Here is a 25,897-nt window from a genome sequence, read left to right as displayed (position 1 = left end):
CCAACATAATGTCGGTCACACTTGAAATTAATGCTATCTAAGTATGGTTTCCCAACTGATACGAACTGAATGGGAGCATAGGGTCAGTTATCAACTTAACATACATCTCGAACAGTGAGATCGACAGAACGTACAGTACAGAACGGAGAAACTCGGTCGGAAACTGACGAGGCGATACTGACACATGGTCGAGATCGCACGTGTAACATTCGAAGTCAAACTGTTTACCATTGGACACTGTGTGCCCGGATAACTCAAACGGCAGACCGCCTGACGGCGGAGTCATTACTTTCGACGGTAACGGGTGCGAATCTCTTAGCAGACAAGAAACATTTTTCAAGTATTTTTGTTTTGTTTTGATATTTCAACTTCTTCTTCCTCATCGGTCTCTGAGATTGGGGAAAACTGGACAAGCCGTATTGAAAATATACGACGCAACATTGTAAAATGGTTTAAACGAAATTGTAGTATCATGGGGAAAATATGCATTGTGAAATCTCTTTTGTTATCGCAGATTATTTATCCGTTGCAAGCACTGGTAATACCCGAAAAGGTATTGACTGAGATAAATACTATGTTTTACAGATTTATTTGGAAAAAACGATTTTCAAACACTAAGGCATTTGAGAAAGTTAAAAGAAAAGTGATGTGTCAAGAGTTTCCTGATGGGGGTTTAAAAATGATTGATGTCATTGATATGCAGTCCTCTTGTTTGTTGTCCTGGGCGGCAAATTTATTGAACGAAAAGCAGGAAAGTTGGAAACAAATACCGATACATATGTTCTCGAAGCTTGGTGAAAGGTTGTGTTGCTTCCAATCTAACACCACGGTAAAATTTTTTAAAGGATTGGGATTAATTAAAAATGTATTTTGGAAACAAGTTTTAATTTGTTGGTTGAAAAATAAGGACATGATTCAGAGAGCAGTAGGTGGAGACATGTTATTAAGAGATACGTGTTTATGGAACAGCAAGGATATAATCTATTGCGGCCAAACCCTGTTTTTTAGCGACTGGATTAAAGCAGGCGTTTGTCGAGTAAAGGATGTATATGTTGGTAATGAGATTGTGCCCTTTAATATTATGCAGCAGAAGGTTGGATGTAAGCCCACAAGATTCTTTGAATATAGGGTGATTTGTACAGCAGTTAAAGCAGCAACACTACGCTCTGCAAATGGAAATGTATGTGGATTCAACGATTTAAAGAACCTGAGTAAGCCTTGTCAATTTCGCAAATTAATTATAAAGGAAAAATATGTGGAGCCGGTTGTAGTTAAATTTTGGGAACATAAATTTGATTTCAGGCCGGGAAAAGAGCAATGGTTAATGGTAAACAAAGTAACCACTGAAACAAGATTGCGAATGTTGCATTGGAAAATATTGCACAATATTTACCCCACAAATATTTTATTGTATAAAATAGGCATTTCCGTGAGTAATTGCTGTACTCACTGTGAGAACGAAATTGATTATATTGAACATTTTTTTTACTTTTGCCCGAAAATTATGTCCATTTGGAAATGCGTTGAGGATAAAGTGAATTGTAAATATAATATGATTATTAAAATTACCGTAAAGGAAGTTTTTTTGGGCGTATTTGAAAATTCACAAAGTTCCAAGGCACTAATAAGTTATGTGAATTATTTGATTGTGATAGCCAAAATGTGTGTTGGTATTTATAGATATGGCTCCCCTCTGGATATTGTATGCATTTTTGAGAGGGAATTGTTATATAGAAAAGTTACTTAAAATACATTTAGATATAGTAATGTTAATGTTATAGTAAAAACATTACTTAAAAAAAAAATAAAAAAAAAAATCAATGAAGAAGGATGCTCCCCGCCAACAACAACAACAACAACAACAACAACAAACAAAAAAAAAGGCAAAAAAGAAAGGGTTGAAGCAGCCTGCATGCAACTGAGATTTAAAAAAAAAGAAAAAAAAAACTTCTTCTTTATTGACTCAACTCGTAATTCTTGTATTCTAATTATTTTCATTCATTCCAAAGGGTTTGAGTGATGTATTGAATATCGAATTTATAAGGGTTGCCTAATCATCTAGGACTTACAGTGAACGATTTCCCAGAATTAATCATTCCATTTTTAGTAACATCGGCATTTTGGGAAAAGCACATTCAGATTGTATCATCGCGCATCGACTGCATGTAATGGTGGATAGCTACTTCTAGTTTATGCACTTCTTGTATGTCACATTTATATAAAGTTACTTCGCTTCAACATAAGGCACACTTTGTCCCGTGAAAACAGTTCAGCTTACCATCTCAGAGCTCGCCAAGCTTTAACACGGGGAAAAGCTATCTATCCACGTGGATACATGTACTGTACCACAAATAAACAAACTGACTGCTTCCTAGTAGCTTTTGTAAAAAAATAATCCATATAAAATTCCCACTGTGCACAAAGACCACCCATGCAGTTAACTGTTGGTATGTGACCAAGTGGATGGATGAACTTATAATCTCATCAAAAAGCCTAGACAGATCGGAGACGTTAAGTCGAACTGTGTTACACGGGAAAGAGTACGTGTGTCTCTCATGCAGGGCCGGTTGAGGGGGGGGGGGGGGTCCAAATTGTGGTAGGGGTACATTAGTGGAGGGTGCGAAGCACCCAGACCTCCTAGGGGGGTCCGAATATATTGAAATCTAGATTAAAACATGTGCAATCTGGCGCATTCTGGGAGTATTTGTCATGAGTTTTTGTTTAATATATATTTATTTATTTTTTTTTTTTTTTACCTTTGGAGGAGGTACATGGTCAGGCCAGGGGGGGTTTCCGGGCACCAGGACCCCCACACCCCCCCCCCCCCCAGCCCCCGCTCCTAAATCCGGCCCTGCCTCTCGAGATTCCCAGGGGCACATAATTATAGGGCCGCAGGAACACTCCTCAAACGCACTCGGTTTCGGATATCATTTTCGGCCGTGCGCATGACAGGATAATTCTATCGAGTTGAAGCACCGCCACATTTTACTACGTATAAATGGGCCAATATCCAGCTTTTCAGCTGCATGTGATGTATGTATGAGATAATCTATAGTTATTTGTATTTTATGCTAAGGACACTACATGTTCCCAAACCCCTAAATGATAGTGAGCATACTCGGGGTGACCATTTGATTTGGACGGCAGTACTTAACAACAACAATGCTACTCTTGCTTATCTTTCAGAAGCTCTATCTCTCTCCCCCGGCCAAGATTGTTGAGCTCTTGAATATTCATGGATAAATAGATAGGCCACGATGCCGTAATATGGTCCTGAGATCGTGGGTTCAGCCGAAATATTTGGATGGTTCTCTCTTGTCTCTCGTGAACCTATAGTCTCCCTTATACTGAGACTGTAGGCCAATGACGATTATCTCACTGCATGATATCTTCAATTTCTCAAGTTTGACAATTTAAAGTCGATTTGACTTTGACTTTGATCACGCGTGTCAGGTAACCCCATAACTTCTTCTTCTTCTTTGTTCATGGGCTGAAACTCCCACTTTCACATGTTTTTTGCACGAGTGGATGTTTACCTGTATGACCGTTTTTACCCCGCCGTTCAGGCAGCATGATACGCTGATTTCGGGGGAAGCATGCTGGGTATTTTCGTGTTTCTACAACCCACCCAACTCTGACGTTGGATTACAGGATCTTTTTCGTGCGCACTTGGTCTTGTGCCTGCGTGTACACATGAAGGGGGATAAGGCACTAGCAGGTCTGAACATAAGTTGACCTAGGAGATCGGAAAAATCTCCACCCTTAACCCACCAGGCGGCTGCGGCCGGGATTGGAACTCACGACCTTCCGATCAGCAGGCCGATGTCTTATCCACGGCGCCCGTCAATCCCATAACAACAACAGCTTTCCAGCTTCACATTTCATCATTGGGGTAAGGAGAGGGTGAAAGATTTATTTTCACCACTATCTCTGCTCATACAGAAATGGTTCATACCTCACAAAGAAATTGATTAATTCTTACGTGTGTTTATACAGGTGCGAGGAGGAGGCTGACGGGAATTTGACACTTCACTACTACAGCCAGAGAGCGGGGCTCTATCCTATCGTCATAGGTTCGTCACCGCACTCTGCTGACGTCATGTTTACGGACGTTTTTTTATATACGTCATACACTGTTTCCTTTCTGTCATCCAAGCAGAAATAGCTCAAAATATCTCCACTTACAAGTACCGTAATCTACCTTGTATACGCCCAGTATAGAGTAAACGCCAACCCCCTACTTTTGGTAAAATTCTGCGCACAGGGTGCAGTACCTAGTAAACGCCCACCCCCAAGGTTTGATCATTGGAGTAGACAAGGAAAATAAAAACAAGATTATTTAGTTGACTGTTATTGTTGTTTTTCAATAGTTTCCCTTCCTTGGAAATGTTTCGCGGAGTGGACAGAAGAATTCTAGTGTGGCTAGAGAACCGCTATACATTTTTGATGAATCGGACTGGGAGAGAAAAGAATAAACGAACAAGTCGATCGCGTAAGGCGAAATTACTACATTTAGTCAAGCTGTGGAACTCACAGAATGAAACTGAACGCACTGCATTTTTTTTTACAATGACCGTAGTCCGCCGCTTGTGCAAAACGGAGTGAAACTGACGAGCCTGTTTAGCGCGGTAGTGGTTTCGCTGTGCTGCATAGCACGCTTTTCTGTGCCTCTCTTCGTTTTAACTTTCTGAGCGTGTTTTTAATCCAAACATATCATATCTATATGTTTTTGGAATCAGGAACCGACATGGAATAAGAAGAAATTGTTTTTAAATCGATTTTGGAAATTTAATTTTGATAATAATTTTTATATCTTTAATTTTCAGAGCTTGTTTTTAATCCAAATATAACATATGTTTATGTTTTGGGAATCAGAAAATGACGAAGAATAAGAATTGTTTTTGGATCGTTTAATAAAAAAAATAATGTTAATTACAAGTTTCCGATTTTTAATGACCAAACTCACTCATTAGTTTTTAAGCCACCAAGCTGAATTGCAATACCAAACCCCGGCCTTCGTCGAAGATTGCTTTGCCAAAATTTCAATCAATTTAATTGAAAAATGAGGGTGTGACAGTGCCGCCTCAACTTTTACAAAAAGCCGGATATGACGTCATCAAAAGTATTTATCGAAAAAAAGAAAAAACCGTCCGGGGATATCATTCTCAGGAACTCTCATGTCAAATTTCATAAAGATCGGTCCAGTAGTTTGGTCTGAATCGCTCTACACACACACGCACAGACAGACAGACACACACACACACACATACACACATACATACACCACGACCCTCGTCTCGATTCCCCCTCTATGTTAAAACATTTAGTCAAAACTTGACTAAATGTAAAAACGGGAAGTGATGTCTGAAGAGGTTGATTTAGGTGTTCTTGGATTTCTTGACCAAGAACGGATAGAGGGCCGTGTCATCAGAAACAAAGATTTTTTGAAGTTATACACTTGTTAATAGACACTAAAGCAACAAGATTGTCTTCGTGATTTTCTTGTAGAATTCCTTGTGTGTGTGTGTGTGTGTGTGTGTGTGTGTGTGTGTGTGTGTGTGTGTGTGTGTGTGTGTGTGTGTGGTTTTGTGTGTGTGTGTGTGTGTGTGTATGAGATAGAGGAAATTCAGTTGTGTGCAATAACGTATCCTTTTTGCCAAATGACCAAAATATCGTATATTCTAGCAAAGGAACCGCTCCTGTAAAGGGTATACATATCTATTATCCCATGAGCTGCCTCTTTGTCTCTGTTAGCTGAGGAGGTGATTATTCTGGATAATCCATCACAACCATATGGATAATCCATCACCACCGAGTCTCGAACTTACCTGTCATTGATCATTGTCTTTGATCTCAGAGTACAATTGAATAATTCATAGAGGTCATCGGCATATTTATCGTTAACTCGGGGACTATTTTCTTCAGCAAAACGAGGCTCGGTAATACCTGAAAATCGACCCTAGGGAAAATATGCACGATATTCAGAACTCGGAATGTGTAACCTATATGTAAACGGCCACCCCCAACTTTTGGGCAAAATTGGTGCATGGGGGGGGGGGGGGGGGGGGCGCATACAAGGTAGTTTACGGTACGGTAATCGTTTGGAAAACACACTGGCAAAAAGAAGGAAGGTGCCATACATGTGATAGTTCGGAATTACTTTTCTGAGTTACGCAGTAAAAAAAAAATAAAAACCGAAAAAAAGCTGTTTGCAGTGTTCATCTTTACGCTATGCAGGTGCCGGGAGCCTTTGTAAACCGAGCAAGAGTCATGAATATTGAAATGATGCATTAAATGGAAGGGTGCCTAATATGGACCACATTTAGTTTCATGCTGATAACTAGGGTTTTTTTCTTGCGAAGAAGTTCCATTTTGTGCTTGGCAGTTGTTCTCTCTTTAGTAAATTGTCAGACCTAATAAGAGCGAATAAGCTTTGATAGCCTTTCAGCAAAAATGTAATACTGAAACATTCACAACTGGTCCATATTAGGAGCATGGGTGCCTAATATGGACCTGTCAAAATGTCTTGGCTAATCATTGGACTCCAAAATAAGATGATACACGTACAACTCAGTTTACGTGTCAGCCTGATTCAAATATGCATTAGATTTATTTATTTCGGTTCGACGAGAAGCACAATATAAAACTAAAGACAATTAGAGAAAATAAATGAAATAATCAACTTTCACGTAAAGAAGACTGTTTTGTTGGAAAGTTTGATGGCTAGTCATAAGTAATTTTCAGCAAGGTTCTAAATGCATGATTGAAACCATTCTTTATCTTTTTTGTCCTCTATTTGTACAATGTGGTTTATAATATTAGGGGACACATATACTTTGATATTTTGCTATTATTTTTTTGTTTGCGTTGAAAAGATGTGCTAAAATGTAATAATGATAGTCTTAGCGGTCATATAAACAACTGTTGTGAGTTAGCAGCTGTGTCTGTGGATAAAAGCTATGCCGTTTTAAGCGTCAAATTTAGAGTGAACGCTGCCAGAAGTGTAAACAAGTCGCGTAAGGCGAAAATACAATATTTAGTCAAGTAGCTGCCATTTTTCAGCAAGACCGTATACTCGTAGCATCGTCAGTCCACCGCTCATGGCAAAGGCAGTGACATTGACAAGAAGAGCGGGGTAGTAGTTGCGCTAAGAAGGATAGCACGCTTTTCTGTACCTCTCTTTGTTTTAACTTTCTGAGCGTGTTTTTAATCCAAACATATCATATCTATATGTTTTTGGAATCAGGAACCGACAAGGAATAAGATGAAAGTGTTTTTAAATTGATTTGGACAATTTAATTTTGATAATAATTTTTATATATTTAATTTTCAGAGCTTGTTTTTAATCCGAATATAACATATTTATATGTTTTTGGAATCAGCAAATGATGGAGAATAAGATAAACGTAAATTTAGATCGTTTTATAAATTTTTATTTTTTTTTACAATTTTCCGATTTTTAATGACCAAAGTCATTAATTAATTTTTAAGCCACCAAGCTGAAATGCAATACCAAACCCCGGGCTTCGTCGAAGATTACTTGACCAAAATTTCAACCAATTTGGTTGAAAAATGAGGGCGTGACAGTGCCGCCTCAACTTTCACGAAAAGCCGGATATGACGTCATCAAAGACATTTATCAAAAAAATGAAAAAAACGTTCGGGGATTTTATACCCAGGAACTCTCATGTCAAATTTCATAAAGATCGGTCCAGTAGTTTAGTCTGAATCGCTCTACACACACACACACACAGACAGACAGACACACGCACATACACCACGACCCTCGTTTCGATTCCCCCTCGATGTTAAAATATTTAGTCAAAACTTGACTAAATATAAAAAGTGATTGAGCCTAACGGCTGTGTGGTTAGTGCGCAACTCTTTTGTCACGTGCAAGCTATTCAGAGAGGGTAAATGTGACGATGGAAATTATTTTCAGCGCTCTAGCACCGTTAGTTTGTCAGAACCAGAGGTGGTCAATATTAGAAGCCGGTCGATATTAGCCACCCTTCCCCTAACTTAAGGGAAGAGGAATTTAAGATTCATGAGACCATTAATATTGTATGTAAACGCACCCATGGCCATTGCTCTTATTTTTCCCCCGCATCATTTTCCAAGTCTAGTTACATAGCAAACCAGCTACTGTTGTCGAAAAGGAAATTGCTGATACGTGACTAACTTGTGGGTTATGAGTTTAGTGCTGGTCATGAATAGGATTATTTGAGAAAGGCAAATTGATGGGGGCATTGGCCTGATCTGGGTTTTATAAGGCAAGGTACGGTGACCTTGTTTTCAGCTTCGATACATCTTCTTACGCCCCCCCGCCCCCCCCCCCCCCCCCCACAATCACACACACACAACTATACACACTTCCATTCCCTATCCTCAAGTCGACTTGCTTGCTTTGCTATCTTGTCGATGATAAAGTAACTTAAAGAGTGTCTGCTTTTTATCGACCATATCTGAAGAAGAAGAATAAGAAGAGAAGGAGACGGAGAAGATGAAGAAGGAGAGAGAAAAATGAAGAAGACAAAAAGTAACAGAAAAGACCCACCGCTGTGTTTCTGTCGCGTGGTTGGAATATTCGATCGATTATATGGTCGGAAGGTCTTGGTATAATCGCTGGAATGCCGTTACGAGGATGGGAGTTTACTCCGGTTGCGTATCAGAGTAAGCTCCTAGTGTGTGTGGTCACTCCGTGACAGCAACATCACCAAATGTTGTTCAATGAGTGGAGGTTGCCAAGCAGCAACTATCTCTGGCATAAAGAAGAAATTGATCACAGGGATGCGTTGCAGTAGTAGCCCACAACGTAAGCACTTTTTTCTTAGGCGTACAAAAATCACACATATACATTCACACACACACACACACACACACACACACACACACACACACACACACACACACACACACACACACACACACACACACACACACACACACGCGCACATAAGATCTGGGGGAGAAATGAATACAAAAAAATAGACGGGGTGAAACATAACACAACGCAACATTTCGCTACTAATGCAGTATGTTTGGTGACCACACAGGCATGTTGGAAGCAGTAGGCAAGGAACTGTTTCACCAGAACGTCACGTTGACCGTTCTCCACCAGTCACAGCTAGAAATAGCAACAGCAGTCACCAGTCATCATACCATCTTTCGGGTAAGGACAATCTGCTTTATAGTATCTCTGTCTGTCTCTCTGTCTGTTTTGTATGTCTGTCTGTCTGTCTGTCTGTCTGTCTGTCTGTCTGTCTGTCTGTCTGAGGGCTTAGCAACCAAACTGAAGAAAAAAACAAAGCATAAATGAACATGTATTCAAAAGAACATTCAAATAAGCCTTCACTTCCATCTTAGTTATTTTCTACCTTGTGAGCTTTTGCATGCCTTTCAAGGGGAAGCTTTAAGTCCCTGAAACCAAATCATCGCTCAGTCCTTCCCTGAGGCATCGCACCTTTGTGTGGTGATGTTTCATGTGTAACTGTTGTGGCCTGACGTTCCAGGTGACGTTGGAGTTCACCAGCAACAGCCCCAACTTCGTGAAAGCCAAGTCAGCGTTCAGGTACAATCCCCAAACCACAAGCCCTGAACAGGTATCTACGCCGAAGAACAAGTATAAAGACTTCGTGCTCAAGTAAGTCGCAACGACCCAACCAGATGAAGATCGACATCCAGGCATTATTTTACTTTCTCTCAGAAATTTTCGAAAAACCCCGCGTTGAGACTGTCACGGTAGGCCTGAACTGCACTGGAACATGCTATTGGCAAAATTAAACCAAGCTTTTGTTTTCAATTTTTTAGTTTGTGCAGTTTGTCGGTTGCAAATCAAAATTGAAAGATCATTCAAATGATACCGTTTTGTGCTACGAGCAGTTAGACTGGTTTATCCAGCTAAAGTATTGAAAAGCAGCAAGACAAATATCCTTGTTCTGATACATCAATAAAAACTGGTAGAAATATTCGCTTTTGCGCTGGATGTTACCTTTCATGTACCAAACGGTCGAGTGACTTGCTTGTTCACGAGTTTGAAATTTCCCCGACCTGAGAATCATTTCCTCTTCTGTTTCTGTTTGAGCTTGCTTGGTTTTTGTGTCGCAGCATGTGCAGTGCAGTTATTGATTTTGTTGCCATGCATTTGTAACATTAAATACAATGAAGGCCTAAAAAGGTGTTTGGCTTTTTTGACTCACATGCGAAGCAAAAGTGAGTCTATGTACTCACCCGAGTCGTCCGTCCGGACGTCCGGACGTCCGGAAAACTTTAACGTTGGATATTTCTTGGACACTATTCAGTTTATCAGTACCAAATTTGGCAAGATGGTGTATGATGACAAGGCCCCAAAAAACATACATAGCATCTTGACCTTGCTTCAAAGTCAAGGTCGCAGGGGCCATAAATGTTGCCTAAAAAACAGCTATTTTTCACATTTTTCCCATTTTCTCTGAAGTTTTTGAGATTCAATACCTCACCTATATATGATATATAGGGCAAAGTAAGCCCCATCTTTTGATACCAGTTTGGTTTACCTTGCTTCAAGGTCAAGGTCACAGGAGCTCTTCAAAGTTGGATTGTATACATATTTTGAAGTGACCTTGACCCTGAACTATGGAAGATAACTGTTTCAAACTTAAAAATTATGTGGGGCACATGTTATGCTTTCATCATGAGACAATTTGGTCACATATGATCAAGGTCAAGGTCACTTTGACCCTTATGAAATGTGACCAAAATAAGGTAGTGAACCACTAAAAGTGACCATATCTCATGGTAGAAAGAGCCAATAAGCACCATTGTACTTCCTATGTCTTGAATTAACAGCTTTATGTTGCATGACCTTGGATGACCTTGACCTTGGGTCAAGGTCACATGTATTTTGGTAGGAAAAATGTGTAAAGCATGTGAGTCGTATGGGCTTTGCCCTTCTTGTTTCTTGTTTGATCTACGGCAATGTGCTGAAAAGGGGTCTTACAGTTGTCTTAAAGTTGTCTACTGTTCCGGGCCCAGTTTTCATGTCACAAAAAATTGTCTTCCGATGATATCTAAATTTCTCTCTCTCTCTCTCTCTCTCTCTCTCTCTCTCTCTCTCTCTCTCTCTCTCTCTCTCTCTCTCTCTCTCTCTCTCTCTCTCTCTCTTTTCAGATTAGCCATTCTCGTGGTATGCTGTCTCGCATCTATTGCCTCTCCCCTGGTTCATATGAACCATTCCCTTGTTATGCTATGTTGTCAAGCATCTCCTTCCTCCCCCTCCTTTCACCCCACCACCACCCCCCCACCCCCCCCCCCCCCCCCCCGTCCCTACCGGACGAATGAGCCCTTCCCATGCTCCGTTGTCTCACATCTTTCCCTCACCTCCCCCAGGGCGGACGACTTCTGCGCCGCGTTCCCTTACCACATCATGTTCAACAAGTCGCTGTGCATCGAGCAGATCGGTGACAACGTGCGGCGCCTCACCACGGTGCACATTTCGGATGATACGCCCTTCAAAGCCATCGGGGACATCGTGCAGCCCGTCATGCACCAGACCATTGAAAACATCTTTCTGTTCATCAACGCCGTCTTCCTGGTCGCAATCTACCGCAGCCCCGACGACAAGACGCAGCCTTTTATGCTCAGAGGTTGGTTGTGAAGATAGTGGGGAGGAAACCCCCCGCGGGTTAGGGGGAAGAATTTACCCGATGCTCCCCAGCATGTCGTAAGAGGCGACTAACGGATTCTGTTTCTCCTTTTACCCTTGTTAAAGCCATATGTACTCGATGACTATACACGCTAATTGCTTTACCAACAGCTGGAGACATGCTAAATTAAGTTCCCTGCAAAATATTGTGGTCTAGGACCCCTTCAATGTTGAGATATGTTAATTTTCATTTTGATCTGGATCGTCCTATTTATAGATTTGCCAACAGAGGTAGCGTTGACGCAAGGGAAATAACTCCGCGTCTTTGTTTACATCCAAAGTTTGTGAGACTCTAAAACAAGCTGTAATGCATGTATATGGTCCGCGCATGGCGACATATCGTCATTACATGGTCTTATGGTGCGTTTGACATCGATTATGGGCAAACTACACTTTATAAACACGGGAGCGCGTACATATGCCTTTAAATGTTTCTTGTATAGAATATAGTCAATGTTTGTAAAGATTTGAGTCAAGCAGTATGTAAGAAATGTTAAGTCCTTTGTACTGGAAACTTGCATTCTCCCAGTAAGGTAATATATTGTACTACGTTGCAAGCATAGACCATTTATCCTATTTGGTCTATGGTTGCAAGCCCCTGGAGCAAATTTTTGATTAGTGCTTTTGTGAACCATTGACAAGTGGCTCTATCCCATCTTCCCCCTTTCCCCGTCGCGATATAACCCTTCGTGGTTGAAAACGACGTTAAACACCAAATAAAGAAAGAAAGAAAGTGGGGAGGAAGGGGAGGGGGGGGGGGGCGGAGGGGGCTGGCTGGAAGAGGTGGTGACTTTGAGGTTTTGAGTGATTGCGCAATTGAGGAGAAGAGGTGAGAGTAAATTGCGAATAATGTGATACAGTCGAACCTCTCTTAAGCGACCACCCAAGGGACCGACCACAAGTGGTTGTTAGAGACAGATGGTCGCGATGAAAAAGGTGGATTATAAAGAAGAAAAACTTATCTGGGATTCTTGGGATGCTCATTTTGAGCAGGTGGTCGCTTTGGAAAGGTGGTCGCAAGGGCAGGTTCGATTGTATTCGTGTGACAAGTGCATTGTAACATTAAGTACTTGTGGTCTGTTTTCAAAGGCAAAGAATCCTGAATTAAGAGTTGTGATGGAAAATTATGACATTGTTTGTTTAGTGCTAACAAAAATGTGATGATGCTGATTGTATTGATTTTGAGTGTTGTACCTGTTTTCATACAAATAGGTTTATTTGTAAGCGTACATCTTGTAAAATATGAGTCTTTGTGAGAAATGAATTGGTTGAATAGATTAAGATGATTGAGCATGTTTCGTGTAAAAAGAGGATTGACAGTTATTTACACAGATTTTATAATTCCAGTATTTCAAGATGGCATGCTATCAAACGCCTCGGTTACTGAAAATAATGATACGTTTTGGTTTATTTTGTTTTTTATATCCAAGCTGAAGGTTCACCTGATGCGAAACAAAGTTGTTTTCAAGAATTATGCAATTTGATTTTGAGGATGTCATATAATTTTTGGGGATTTGAATGGGAGGTATTGGATGTGCCCAAGACTTTGAATTTATTGTTAACGCTGGGCCAGTAGTGAGTTTGATAGTACGTAATGAGTGTATAAGTGAGTTGATGCAGACCTATGGTATTAATCAGGTCAGGTGTTCAATGGATAAATGGTTGAAAAATGTTGGCCATTCTTTGGTGGATTTTTGTATTAGCCTTGTAATTTTTAATGGAATAGTTGGCGAGGATGCTGGAGTTGGGAAATTTACATGTAAGAATGCGAGTGTAGTGGATTATGTTCCATATTAAAATTATGTTGGATATTGTATAAAAGGTTCATATTTAATTTACCATGGTTGTCAAATATTCATTCATTGTTAAACGATCATTTATCTGGGCTTGCCAGTCTAGCTTTCTCTATTAATCAGTTTAAGAGTATTGTAAAACAGCGGTTAAAAGACCAGTTTTTGCAGCACTGGGATGAACAACTTGGTGGGGAAATAGGCGATTAATTTCATTATTTGTACAATTGTTCAGATAAAAGAATTAAATATAAACGGAAAATGTTGCTAGGAAACTATTATTGTCACCACCCTAATGTTATGAAGTATTATAATAATGTGGAATGAATATCAAAGCAGTGGGTACATTATTTTGTTATTTTTGGATTGAAAGGTTTTTTGTATGGATTTTGTTTGACGTTTTTGATTGTACATAACGATTTGTGATTAGTATGTCTGCATTCCTGTTCAATATTGGATTAATTGTGTTGTGTAGTTTCTGCTGAGCTCCCTAGGGCCAAAACCTGATAAAATAAAAACGTGTGAAAACTTGTGAACACTTGCTTAGAATATTGTGGGTTTTTTTTCAGGTCAGATGGTGTGGATGGAGCACTCTCAGGTGATGATCTTCATCGGCTCGCCCCGCCTGACGTCGCTGAACGAGCTGTTGGAGATGAACGTCTTCCTGGCTGACATCCCGCTCTACGACTGCACCAGGGAACTGGTTCTTCTCAACCAGCAGCGCATGGCGGAGATTGATATAGCGTGAGTCGCAGAAAGTATATCGGCTTAGGAAGGGGGAAGGGCGAGGGTGCTGGCGGATGGAAGAGGGCGTGTGGTATGAATGTGTACAAGTCGATGCGGATGGTGAAGTCATCGGCCATATTGGCTCACTCCAGTAGGTCGGTCAAAACAATATTAAGTCGAACCTGTCTATAACAATCACCCAAGGGATCGACCATAACTGGTCGTTATATAGACAGGTGTACGCTTTGGAAAAGTGACTTATAAACAAGAAAAACTTGTCTTGGATCCTTGGGATGGTTGTTGTGGAGAGGTGGTCCAAAAGGCAGGTTCGACTGTACCAAAAGAAAGCAGTTCAAAATAAGATGCAGTGCCTAAGTCACAGCATGGAGAGATTTGTCGTTTTGTCTCAGATTACGATATAAACAGTCAGGAGCTTCCCACAACTGTCTCACATATGCCTACACATACCTTTTGAGTGTTGCCAGTCAAACGAAAACTTCATAGAGTTTGTCAGTTCGTATCTTCCGCCAAATAGTAATTAACATTTCCCGTGATCACGTTCTGGAGCTGAAGGGTTTGCGCGGTATGCCAAAGTGGACCCACATACTATCTTTTACAATGTTCGAACACAATCACACACAATGTCTTGACGTAAAGTACCCAAAGCAGAAAGAATTTCCCTCTCGCCTTGATTAATAGACTTGTTTTTGTTGATGTCATTAGTTTACGTGCGGGACCTCATGTGAGCCTGGTATGGGCGACTCTTCTCTTCCCGGAAGCAGACCAAAATTAATTCGTAAAAATTGTGCAGTGTTTTACTCCTGGCATGAAAGTCAATGAAACTTGGTATTTTTTCAAACGGATAGCTGTCTGGGGCATGAATGACAGCCCTAGGGGCTCCGTGCACCAGAACGTGACAGGTTCAGTAACTTTAAAGGCAGATTATTATAAAAATAGAGTTTAAATAATTGTGAGACATGTCCATTCTTCTCAATTTTTTTATTTTTTTTCTTTGCCTCCCATTGAATGAAAAGTAAGTTTTTGATTCGCCATGACCTCATCTCAAGTTGAGCTTAACTTCGCTTGCACTGTACACAGGAAAAAGTTAGACGAGACAACGACGAAGCTACGGTTGACATCAGCCGCCCTGGAAGTGGAAAAACAAAGGACGGAGGACTTGCTGCACGAAATGCTGCCAAAGAAAGTTGCCATGGAGCTTACACAGGGCAATGCTGTCAAGGCAGGTCAGCCATGTTGATATGTTGAAGCGTAGAGGAGTATTACCAGAGACACTAAGAAAGAGAAATCACTCACTCGAGGCGAATTGTGACTCTGCCTCTTTCACCTAATAATTCACGAAATAGAAAGAGCGTTATTCAGTAGCCGTCTCTTATCACATTCTTGGCTTTACTCGAAAAATGAGGCATGCTGGGCGTAATTGATAGTAGGCTAAGTCTGGTCGAGACCGCATTGTCCAGCGCAACCAGTCTCCTGCCACCTAAAAGAAGACGAAGAATTGAAATGAGCAAGCGACTTTTGTCTTTAAATCATCACGGCTGTTGTCGCTCAGATAAGATTAAGACCGGCACGGTTGGCCTAGTGGTAAGGCGTCCGCCCCGTGATTGGGAGGTCGTGGGTTCGAACCCCGGCCGGGTCATACCTAAGACTTTAAAATTGGCAATCTAGTGGCTGCTCCGCGCGCCTGGCGTCTGGCATTATGGGGTTAGTGCTAGGACTGGTTGGTCCGGTGTCAGAATAATGTGACTGGGTGAGACATGAAGCCTGGGCTGCGACTTCTGTCTTGTGTGTGGCGCACTTTATATGTCAAAGCAGCACCGCCCTGATATGGTCCTTCGTGGTCGGCTGGGCGCTAAGCAAACAAACAAACAAAAGATAAGATTAACAAGGGGCACATTTTTGAAGCCATCAATACAGTGCATGTGTCCTTGTTGGTGTTTCAGACAAGTTTGAGTGTGTGACGATCGTGTTCAGCGACATCGTGACCTTCACCGACATTGCCGCCGCCTGCAATCCTATGGACATCATCAACATGCTTAACGAGCTCTATCACCGCTTTGACAACCACACCAACGAACACGACGTCTATAAGGTACGTACGTGTGGTGCAGCCGCGAATGGGCATTGCATTGGTTTAAATGAAATGTTATTCAAGTGATTCATAATAAGGTAGTACATGTATTGGGGATTAAAAGTAAGGACACGAACTCAAACAAAAGCTTACAATTACGTGGCCAGATAAATGTACGATTGCACGGATAGTCCGACGATGCAGCTTTAGTACTGATTTGATATAGGGCACAGTCAAAATGAAACGGAGAGAGAGAGAGAGAGAGATAGGCGTCGCATTGTGAGGAGAAGGTGGTGTTGGTGATAGTGTAACCGACGACGATGACGATGATGACGACGACGACGACGATCATGATGATGATGATGAGGATGATGAGGATGATGATGATGCAAGGTGGATAATGATAATATGGTGGGTCACAAGGGGTGGCCGATGTAGGTATAAAACGACAGCGGTAGGCTACAGTTTCAAAAAGTCTATGATACAGTAGTTTGATGTGGGCTTCGGTTAAAACTGGTCAAGAGCAAGTCCACGGAGGACATGCAACACAGGTTTTGGAAAAGTAGTAATGGTTTTGGTTATAGACAAAGACGACGACGACGACAATCATGGTAATAATGATAACATTTGGACACGACAGGAGACGCCTGTATGGCGGCGACAGGTGTGGAAGATTGCTTGGCTAAAATTTCAATCAATTTGATTGAAAAATGAGGGTGTGACAGTGCCGCCTCAACTTTTACAAAATGCCGGATATGACGTCATCAAAGACATTTATCGAACAAAGGAAAAAAATTTCTGGGGATATCATACCCAGGAACTCTCATGTCAAATTTCATAAAGATCGGTTCAGTAGTTTACTCTCAATCGCTCTACACACACACGCACACACACACACACACACATACACACACACACACACACACACACACACACACACACACACACACACACACACACACACACATACATACACCACGACCCTCGTCTCGATTCCCCCTCTATGTTAAAACATTTAGTCAAAACTTGACTAAATGTAAAAAGAAGAAGAAGAAAAGGAAGAAGAAAAAGAAGATGATGATGACGATGATGCTGCATGATGATGATGATGATCATGGTGATCATGATCATGATTATGATGGTGATGATGATGATGATAGGTGGAGACGGTAGGAGACGCTTACATGGCAGTAGCAGGGGCACCAGAAGTACAGGAAGACCACGCGGATAGGATAGCAGACTTCGCCATGGCCATGATGAAAGAATCCTCCCATGTCCAATCTCCGGCCACAGGAAAACCGTTACAGGTGAATTATCTGCCCCAACTGGAAATGGCATTTGGTGAAAATGTTGGATAGTCATCAGAGCAGGCCGGCCTCTGTGGGTCAGAGAGAGAGAGGGGGAGACAGAGAGAGAGGGGGGGGGGTGACTATATTAACTACACAATATGGGAGATGGAGAGTGCATATATGTGTCACCTGTGATCCAAAGGCAGTAAGTAAGATGGTGACTTCCCCTCATGCGCGATTCGCATCATTGTGGAAGAAGCTCACCATGCAGTCTGAATTATGTTTTCTAGTGGCAGTGCAAACTGTGTCTATGCGTGCATGATTTTCAGATCCGGATAGGCCTGCACTCGGGTCCCGTGGTGGCGGGTGTGGTGGGAAAGAAGATGCCCCGGTACTGTCTGTTTGGTGACACGGTCAACACCACATCACGCATGGAGAGTACCGGCGTACCGGGCAGGATACACGTCAGCAACAGCGTCTACATGTGAGTCACAGTCGTCCCTTTATCCCACCACCCTACATTCGTCTTGAACCCCTACCCCAGCCCTCCTCTGCTACCATAAAATTAATGAAATAGTATGGAGGATCAGACATGAGATTTTTCTCCGACTGCAGTCTGAATTCCGATCCAAAATGTCCCTCTTGGCCTTAAAAATTAATTTTTAAAAAAAGAAGAGAAACTTAAATAGCCAAACAACGTTAACTTTAATGATACAATACCAATACATGCAGAGCCCGATGCTGACCTCACGAGTATTTTTTTTTTTTACTGCTGATATGATATGAAGAACTTGTCGAGACAAACTGTTCCATCCTCGGGAGACATTCGTATGCAGCAGAAGTAATAGAAATGTTATGTGATGCCATTATTCGCAGTAAAACCTCTTCTTGATCGATGTTAGCTGTTGACGTCAGAGATTTCACTTTGGAAGAGAGGGTCTTGGTGTTCAGTTAGTGTCGTTTCTTATTAAGGAGCTTTCGTGATGATCATCTTTGTCTGTCTCCAGACTCCTATGGTGAGAAGGGTTGCTGTGCACGAAGCGAAACTGGGTCCCATCCAACTGGTTGGGAACAAGCCACGGGATCTGATTGGTTGAAATCACAACAAATCTCAGTTTCAACCAATCCGATCCCGCGGCTGCGTACCATCCATTTGGGTGGCACCCAGTTGGTAAAACCATAACCATAATAGGTTAACCTTTGCCTTTTCTCCTTACTCTGCCACAGGAAACTGTTCCCCTACGGCTACACGTTCAAGGACCGCGGGGAAATCGAGGTGAAGGGCAAAGGCAAGATGCACACCTACTTCCTGGTAGGCTACCTGTCGCACCACGTCAAGCAGCCACAGGACGAGTTCAAACAACTGCCGGACGTCAAGTGCGACAGACCCTGCATCAGGACCCACCCGTCCAGGCCCGTGAAACGCAACATGCGGAAAAGCTTCAACTTCTTGAAGAAGTCCTCTTCAAAGACCCTGGACGCGAGTGGGACCGGTAGTGAGACCGTTACGGACATGTCCAATGGCGTTGACGATCTCAAGCCGCGGTCAACCGTGTTTAGCAGAAGGAGACGCCCCAGCGCCTTCTGCCTCATTGTATGACACTATCCCTCGCCCTCACTCGCACTGGCTATTGTCGTTTGTCTGTGCTAGCCAACGCTCGTGTGTGTTGCTTTGAAAGACTTTCGAGGGGTTGTGAGCTAGACTGATGAGTACAAGCGGAGATACTAGCCTGTACCATTTTTTCAGAATCTCTGGTGAAATGGAGTTTCCCACCCGTTTGAACAGGGCCTTATTTAGTGAATAAGCCGTGCTGAGCAGGCTATCATCTTCCGCCTCCGCACAGGACACTGCTGTCTCAAAGCACACCTAAGGAGGATAGGTGTAGCAGCGTCTGCCACATGTGACTGTGGAGAGGGAGATCAGACTCCAGAACATGTTCTCCAATCATGTCCCCTCCTCGACCAACTGCGGATCCAGACATGGCCTGACCCAACAGATCTGAGGACCAAAGTGTGGGGAGCACTGGAGGACCTGGAAAGAACGTCCATTCCATGTTCATGGCATCCTCCGGATTCTGAGCCTGACACAACCGTCGTACGAAGAAGAAGAAGAAGAAGAAGAAGAAGAAGAAGTGAATGTCAAAACCCGGCACATTACCCGGAACAGTTTAGTTCAACCGGCCCCTCCTAATTGTGGCAGAGAGACATGCTGCAGCTGGGCGCCAAAGAGGCAGTAAAGGAGGAAGTGTTTGGAAAAGCAGGGGGTGGTGGGAGAGGGCGGGGTGAGGTTGGGAGGGAGTTATATGACGGTTCGGATTGCGGAGACTAAACCGATAACCAATCACTCTTATTTGTTCAATCATCTGTTCCAGTTCCGGAGTCTTTTTCTTTTTGTCACGTCAAAAAACAAGACAAAACCGTGACAGCAAAAAAAGTCATTGTCACATCAAGGCACTTACAGTAGTTCTGCACCGCGTGGTACAGGTCAGTAACGTGTTTCACTTTCGTTTTTCAGCGGCAATCGACACGGAGGTCCCTGTTACTAAGAGCCCTTATGCTAGAAATGGTCCATGATGCCTGTAACGGTATGGCCGTAATCAGCATAAAGGACGTACGGAAACGACCATGTTTGTTCGCAGTGCTAGCTATGAATTGTAAAATGTTACTGTTTCTTTGTGTTTTCGTTCTTTTCCCCAGTGTGTTCATGTGAAGATTAATATGATTACTACAAAATATAACAACAACACAACACAAAAGAACAACGACAACAACAATACTGCTATTGTTCCACGTGGATTGCTGAAATAATGAATCATTTATGAATGTCTCATAGAAAATGTGGTTTACATGCACATGTGTTGTTGTTGATATTTAATATTAAAGGCGTAATCCTCTCATACAGAGAGTTCAGAATAGTGCCGCAAGGCTAATTCTGCAGAACTGAGTCAAAGAAAGAGTAGATATAGACCATATGTCACTCCCTTACCTTACTTACCACCCTTCATTGGCTGCTTCAAGTGAAGAACATAATCGAGTACAAGCCATGGCTGTGTTAGAGTACGGCGCTGTTTTAAGAAATCACAATCATGTGGCCAATTCCCTCAGTATCTTCTTCTTCTTTTGCGTTCGTGGGCTGAAACTCCCTCGTACACTCGTGTTTTTGCACGAGTGGAATGTTACGTGTATAACCGTTTTTACCCCGCCATTTAGGCAGCCATACGCCGCTTTCGGAGGAAGCATGCTGAGTATGTTCGTGTTTCTATAACCCACCGAACTCTGACATGGATTACAGGATCTTTTCCGTGCGCACTTGGTCTTGTGCTTGCGTGTGCACACGAAGAGGGATAAGCCACTAGCAGGTCTGCACATAAGTTGACCTGGGAGATCTGAAAAATCTCCACTATTAACCCACCAGGCGGCCGCGGCCGGGATTCGAACTCACGACCGTCCGATAAAGAGGCCGACGTCTTACCACCCCGCGGCACAGCGCCCGTCTCTTCGAGCCTTCCCGTTCCCGGCTCCAGATCATCCTCTGACACAACTCCTCTCAGGCATCCCCACAAGGACCAAAACCTTTGGCGAAAGAACGTACCTTTAGGCATCAGGTTCCCACTGTGTGGAACACACTTCCAAATTCTATCAGTGACTCCAATAGACTTTTCTCCTTCAAAACGGCACACTGAGGTCAAGACGTACCTGTTCCGTTAAGCCTTTAATTACATGACCTCCTCGATCTAGCATTTGACCTGTCTACCCTGTTTGTACAATATGGTCTCTTTTTCAATGGTATGACTGTGTGTATGTCAGTGAATGTGTGTGCGTGCGCATGTTCGTGTGTGTGTGTGTGTGTGTGAGTGTGTGTGTGTGTGTGTGTGTGTGTGGGTGTGGTTTCATCATCTAAGCCCAGTTTGCTTGGTGGTTTTATTGTTGTTGTTTCATCTCGGTCATGTGAAGTAATGCTTTGAATGCCGCTCGTTACAATTTTGCTCGTTTAGTTTTATGCCAAACAAAAATATATATTAGTTTAGGGTAACCCGACCGACCCTATATTTCCCCCCCAACCCTAAAACTTTTTTTTCGTTTCTCATAAAATCAAAACCTATTGGCACATTTTGCGAACCATACCGAGACTAAGAGAAGTAACCTCCTTTAAATCAGAGATGCTACAGTATCTCTGTTTAAATCGACTAAATTAAAAAAAAATTAAACTGAAAAGCCGACCTTCTGACCCTATCTTTTTTGGTCACGCTTCCCTAAACCAACGGCCTTAGAATTAAATTATAAAGCGCCTGGAGCCAATTGATGGGACTCGCGCTAAAGAAAAGTTATTTATTATTATTATATTTATTATTTTTATTACGTCTGGTTTATTATTATCATTATATATCTGTAATATAACACTTCAATTGGATTTTCTTTCAAAACACGTAGCCTATTATTATCTGACATGTTGAGCATGCTTATATTTGCAACCAATACATTTGACAAGCGGAAAATGAAAAATGCATGGATTTAATGGTTTTTATTTAAACATGAATCATTTCAATGTTCAGTATGGTGCAGGGTGTGTACCGTGCACCACTGACTCCGCTGTGATAAAGTATGTTGATGTCAACCTTGGTCCTCATGCAGTCTTGACTTCAATGCGTCTAATTTGTTTGATTGGCCTTTGGAGTGCATCATGCTGCTTTGAATGTACGGCCAAGTTCGATGCACGGTATGCGGTTGAAATCCTGGCTTTGTAGTTTTGTTTGATCATTCCGTTTTTAATTGTCTTTGGTGTGTCGGATGTTTAAACAGAAATCCAACATCGGAAAGCAACAGAAACGTTTCAGTGTTTGTGTATGTGACGAGTGACTGACAGTGTGTCACGGCCGCCGCTATGCCAGTCAGTGTGTGACGGTGTGTGTGTGTGTGTGTGTGTCAGTGCGCGCCGGCGCGTGCAGTGGGCGCACGTGTCAGTGTGTGTGTGAGAGACTGAGAGCGAGAGAATATTGCGGGTTCAAATTTTCTTCATCACTCGGCCGCTATCCCCAGACCCCACCTCACGACTGTAGTGTTGTTTGAGTCTGTTTTTCTTTTTGTTTTCTTCGATGTGTGATATATTTCAACAAAAAAACGCACTCGGCGGGAAGCCTTGACACCGTTTGAAGTATGTATGTGACTGACTGTGTCGTTTGTTTATGCCAGTCAGTGTCAGCCTGTGGATCAGTCATGTCAGTCACACGGTCTCAGTGTGTGCATCACGTATGTCAGTGTGTGTGTGTGTGTGTGTTTGAGAATGAAATTTTGTGGGTTCCTTTTGTAGGTTTCTTCTTTCTTTATTTGGTGTTTAACGTCGTTTTCAACCACGAAGGTTATCATCGCGACGGGGCACGGGAATCAAAAATTTGCTCCAGGGCCGGGCTTGCAACGTAGTACAATATATTACCTTACTGGGAGAATGCAAGTTTCCAGTACAAAGGACTTAACATTTCTTACATGATACTCAGTGCTTGACTAAAATCTCAGTTTACAAAAAGTGACTATATTCAGGCTATAGGCTACAACTCGGAAACAGAATCCGTTAGTCGCCTCTTACGACATGCTGGGGAGCATCGGGTAAATTCTTTCTCGTTCCAACCAATATGGGACTCCCCCTAACCCGCGGGGGGTACACCCGTTATCTCGCCTTCGGTCCGGCCAAACAGCAAACCCGGCGTTATAGTCACTTTGCGCTCTCCACAGAAAACCAAAGGAAGAGGGGAAGTAATCACCTTGACCTCGACAAAAAAAATCTGTCATGGTAAGTTCCCCTGGCGTTTACTTATGAATGCGCATGCGCTGAAGGAAGTTTGACCGGAACACGTGGTTTAGTTTTGGTAGTTCTTTCCAGGGAAAATACACAACGTTGTAGGCATTATGGCCCAAGAAACGCAAGCCAAACATCGCCCAGGAGCTCTCAAGCAACAAAACAAATCACACAAGCATGGAAGGCATCGCACGAAAGGCGAGCTGGATCGAGAATTTCATGGTAAGTTTGTTTTCATTGACAATGAATGACAAGCATGCTCTCGATCAGCACTGCTAAAAAAAACTAAAACATGTATACATGTATGCCAGTATGGTTCATATACATTATGTATATATGTTTATACACTAACACAGTTCGGGAAAACCATGCATTCTGACATCAAACAGAAACGAAAGACGGACAGTTAAACCTTGCGTACAAGCCGCTAGGTTCATCATGGAAGACTACGTGTCCAAGGACCCAGGCTGCGTCACCAAGATGCTAGAGTACCTCCAACTCCCTACACTCCAGGAACGCCGTCAGCAACTTCGCCTGACGATGCTGTTCAAAATCATCAATGGACTTGTACCTGCCTTACCCCCTGACTCCTTCCTCACCCCGGTGAGCGTATCTCGGCGCCGAGTCAAGCCTAAAGCCTACGAGGGGTATGAGAGCCAAAACATCCTCCAGAGACAGGCAACCAACAACAGCCGCTGTTTCAAAGCTCCTACCTCAAAGACTGATCAATACAGGAACTCGTTCTTTATAAAGACAGTGATCGAGTGGAACAATTTGAGCGAAGCCACTGTCACCCTGACCACGCCCAGCGCCTTCTCATCGGCGTTAGGGGGGCAGAAACCAGTGTGAGAGCCTCAGTAGTTTTTGGCTCACGTAAGTGTAGCCTATGCGATGATAAACTTTGTCTGTCTGTGCGTGCGTGCGTGCGTATGTATGTGTGTCTGTCTGTGGTAGAAACTTTAACATTTCCGAGTCTATGGATTACGTCAGTCTCGGTCAAAAGTGTTCGACGTGTGTGATAGAAACTATTTGAAGACGTCACATTATGACGTAAGAGGGTTAGACGTCACGCAAAGGAATTACTGAAAGTCTCGGTCATTGTTATTGTGAGCGGGCCGAGACTTCTTGGCAGATCCAGGGTCTCGCTTTCTTGCATATAGTTTCACCTATGCTTACTGTGTGTGTGTGTGTGTGTGTGTGTGTGTGTGTGTGTGTGTGTGTGTGTATGTGTGTGTGTGTGCGTGTGTGTGTGTGTGTGTATGTGTGACGGAGTGATTGAGTTTGTGTTACTGTTTGTCGATTTCTTACGTGAGCCTTGAAGGCTTCGCCTCTTGTTATCCAGTTTTTAACACTGTAACATAGCATTTTTTAACTGTGCTTGAAAAGCCTACATTCTAGGGCAAACGGACTAAAACCGCAAGTACAGCAGCAAGAAGACCAGCTGGAGTTGTACACTATATCCACCTTGTGTACAGTGAACTTTTAAGACTCTTTTAGATGCGCACACCCAAAAAACGTCACGTTGATAGTCGTCGTCGGCTTCTGTGGCGCACCCGCCAACCACCAACCCAGGCGGGTTATCCAGATCCAGATCCAGATCCATTATCTTGAACACTGTTTTACAATCACAAAATCGTGAAATAGACATTATCATTATGGGGTCATGAAAAGCAATTCATACAAAATTAAACAGTCCTGAAAGTGGCGAGCAGAAACATGTAATGTCAGGCATGGAAATTGTCCGCGAAATCATGGATTTCTGCGAAAAAGAAATTATGTTTCAGTGAAAATAAAATATTGTCCGCGACAAAAGAAAGGTACACTAAATTATAATTTATATGTATACTAGTTTACTACTGTCTCTCTATTTGTGTACACGAGAACTATCAAAATATTGGTCTAAAAGTAAAATGCCAAAATTAATTTTCCTTCCGGGGGGCTTTGCTCCCCTGGTTCCCCTAACGGGGCCCTGCCCCTGTACACCACCAGGACCTCGGCCTATTTTCAGAGTTTTTTTTCCATTTTGGAATTCCCATGCCTGAATGTGCGAGTAAAAATATTCATCTACTCGCCAAATGCGAGTAAAGTTGCTGAAACAAATTATTGGTTTGACTAGTATACGTAGTAACGTTTGCTCTGTGTCAAGTACATTTTCAGAATCACTAGCCAAAGGCGAGTACACCATTTGTTGGGCTTTCGGGACTGTTAAACAACATTTTAGGAGTTTTTTTGGGGGGATATGGGGTACCCACAGACATGCAATAGCCAAAATACTGACATGCACCTCACCTGGGAGATGTAGACATGTGTACCTGTATCAAAGTGTCATTACATACATGTGCAGTGTTGTTGCCAGTCTTTGGTCTCTGACGCATTCCTTTCTGATTTGACGCATTGGACCTAGCCTTGTCCGGTCGATGGACCGATAGTTTTTACGTTTTGGTGGTCAACTGACCGATACATATTCGTACAAGGCGGACAAGGTCTGCAATGAATGGAATGGGAGTTGCAAAGTCGGAAAACAAACCC

The 25,897-nt window shown here is 42.5% G+C and overlaps 2 protein-coding genes across 2 annotated transcripts in view; both read left to right on the top strand.

Moving 5' to 3' along the window:
- Nucleotides 1–22,387, top strand: part of LOC138963682 (guanylate cyclase soluble subunit beta-2-like) — a 32,903-nt gene extending 10,516 nt beyond the window's left edge. Inside the window, exons 5-14 of the mRNA XM_070335529.1 lie at nt 3,997–4,073; nt 9,057–9,172; nt 9,513–9,643; nt 11,368–11,624; nt 14,043–14,217; nt 15,298–15,443; nt 16,161–16,309; nt 17,449–17,595; nt 17,907–18,061; nt 18,805–22,387. Coding sequence (XP_070191630.1) covers nt 3,997–4,073; nt 9,057–9,172; nt 9,513–9,643; nt 11,368–11,624; nt 14,043–14,217; nt 15,298–15,443; nt 16,161–16,309; nt 17,449–17,595; nt 17,907–18,061; nt 18,805–19,177 — 1,726 coding nt within the window. The 3' untranslated portion in view covers nt 19,178–22,387. The remainder of the gene's footprint in view (nt 1–3,996; nt 4,074–9,056; nt 9,173–9,512; nt 9,644–11,367; nt 11,625–14,042; nt 14,218–15,297; nt 15,444–16,160; nt 16,310–17,448; nt 17,596–17,906; nt 18,062–18,804) is intronic.
- Nucleotides 22,388–23,405: 1,018 nt separating this feature from the next.
- Nucleotides 23,406–25,897, top strand: part of LOC138964905 (pre-rRNA-processing protein TSR1 homolog) — a 33,924-nt gene continuing 31,432 nt past the window's right edge. Inside the window, exon 1 of the mRNA XM_070336975.1 lies at nt 23,406–23,590. Within this exon, the coding sequence (XP_070193076.1) occupies nt 23,479–23,590 (112 nt within the window). The 5' untranslated portion in view covers nt 23,406–23,478. The remainder of the gene's footprint in view (nt 23,591–25,897) is intronic.

Source organism: Littorina saxatilis, linkage group LG4, assembly GCF_037325665.1.
Source record: "Littorina saxatilis isolate snail1 linkage group LG4, US_GU_Lsax_2.0, whole genome shotgun sequence".
NCBI lineage: Eukaryota > Metazoa > Mollusca > Gastropoda > Littorinimorpha > Littorinidae > Littorina > Littorina saxatilis.
Note: the sequence above shows the minus strand (reverse complement) of the source record. Positions and strands in the feature narration are given on the sequence as shown.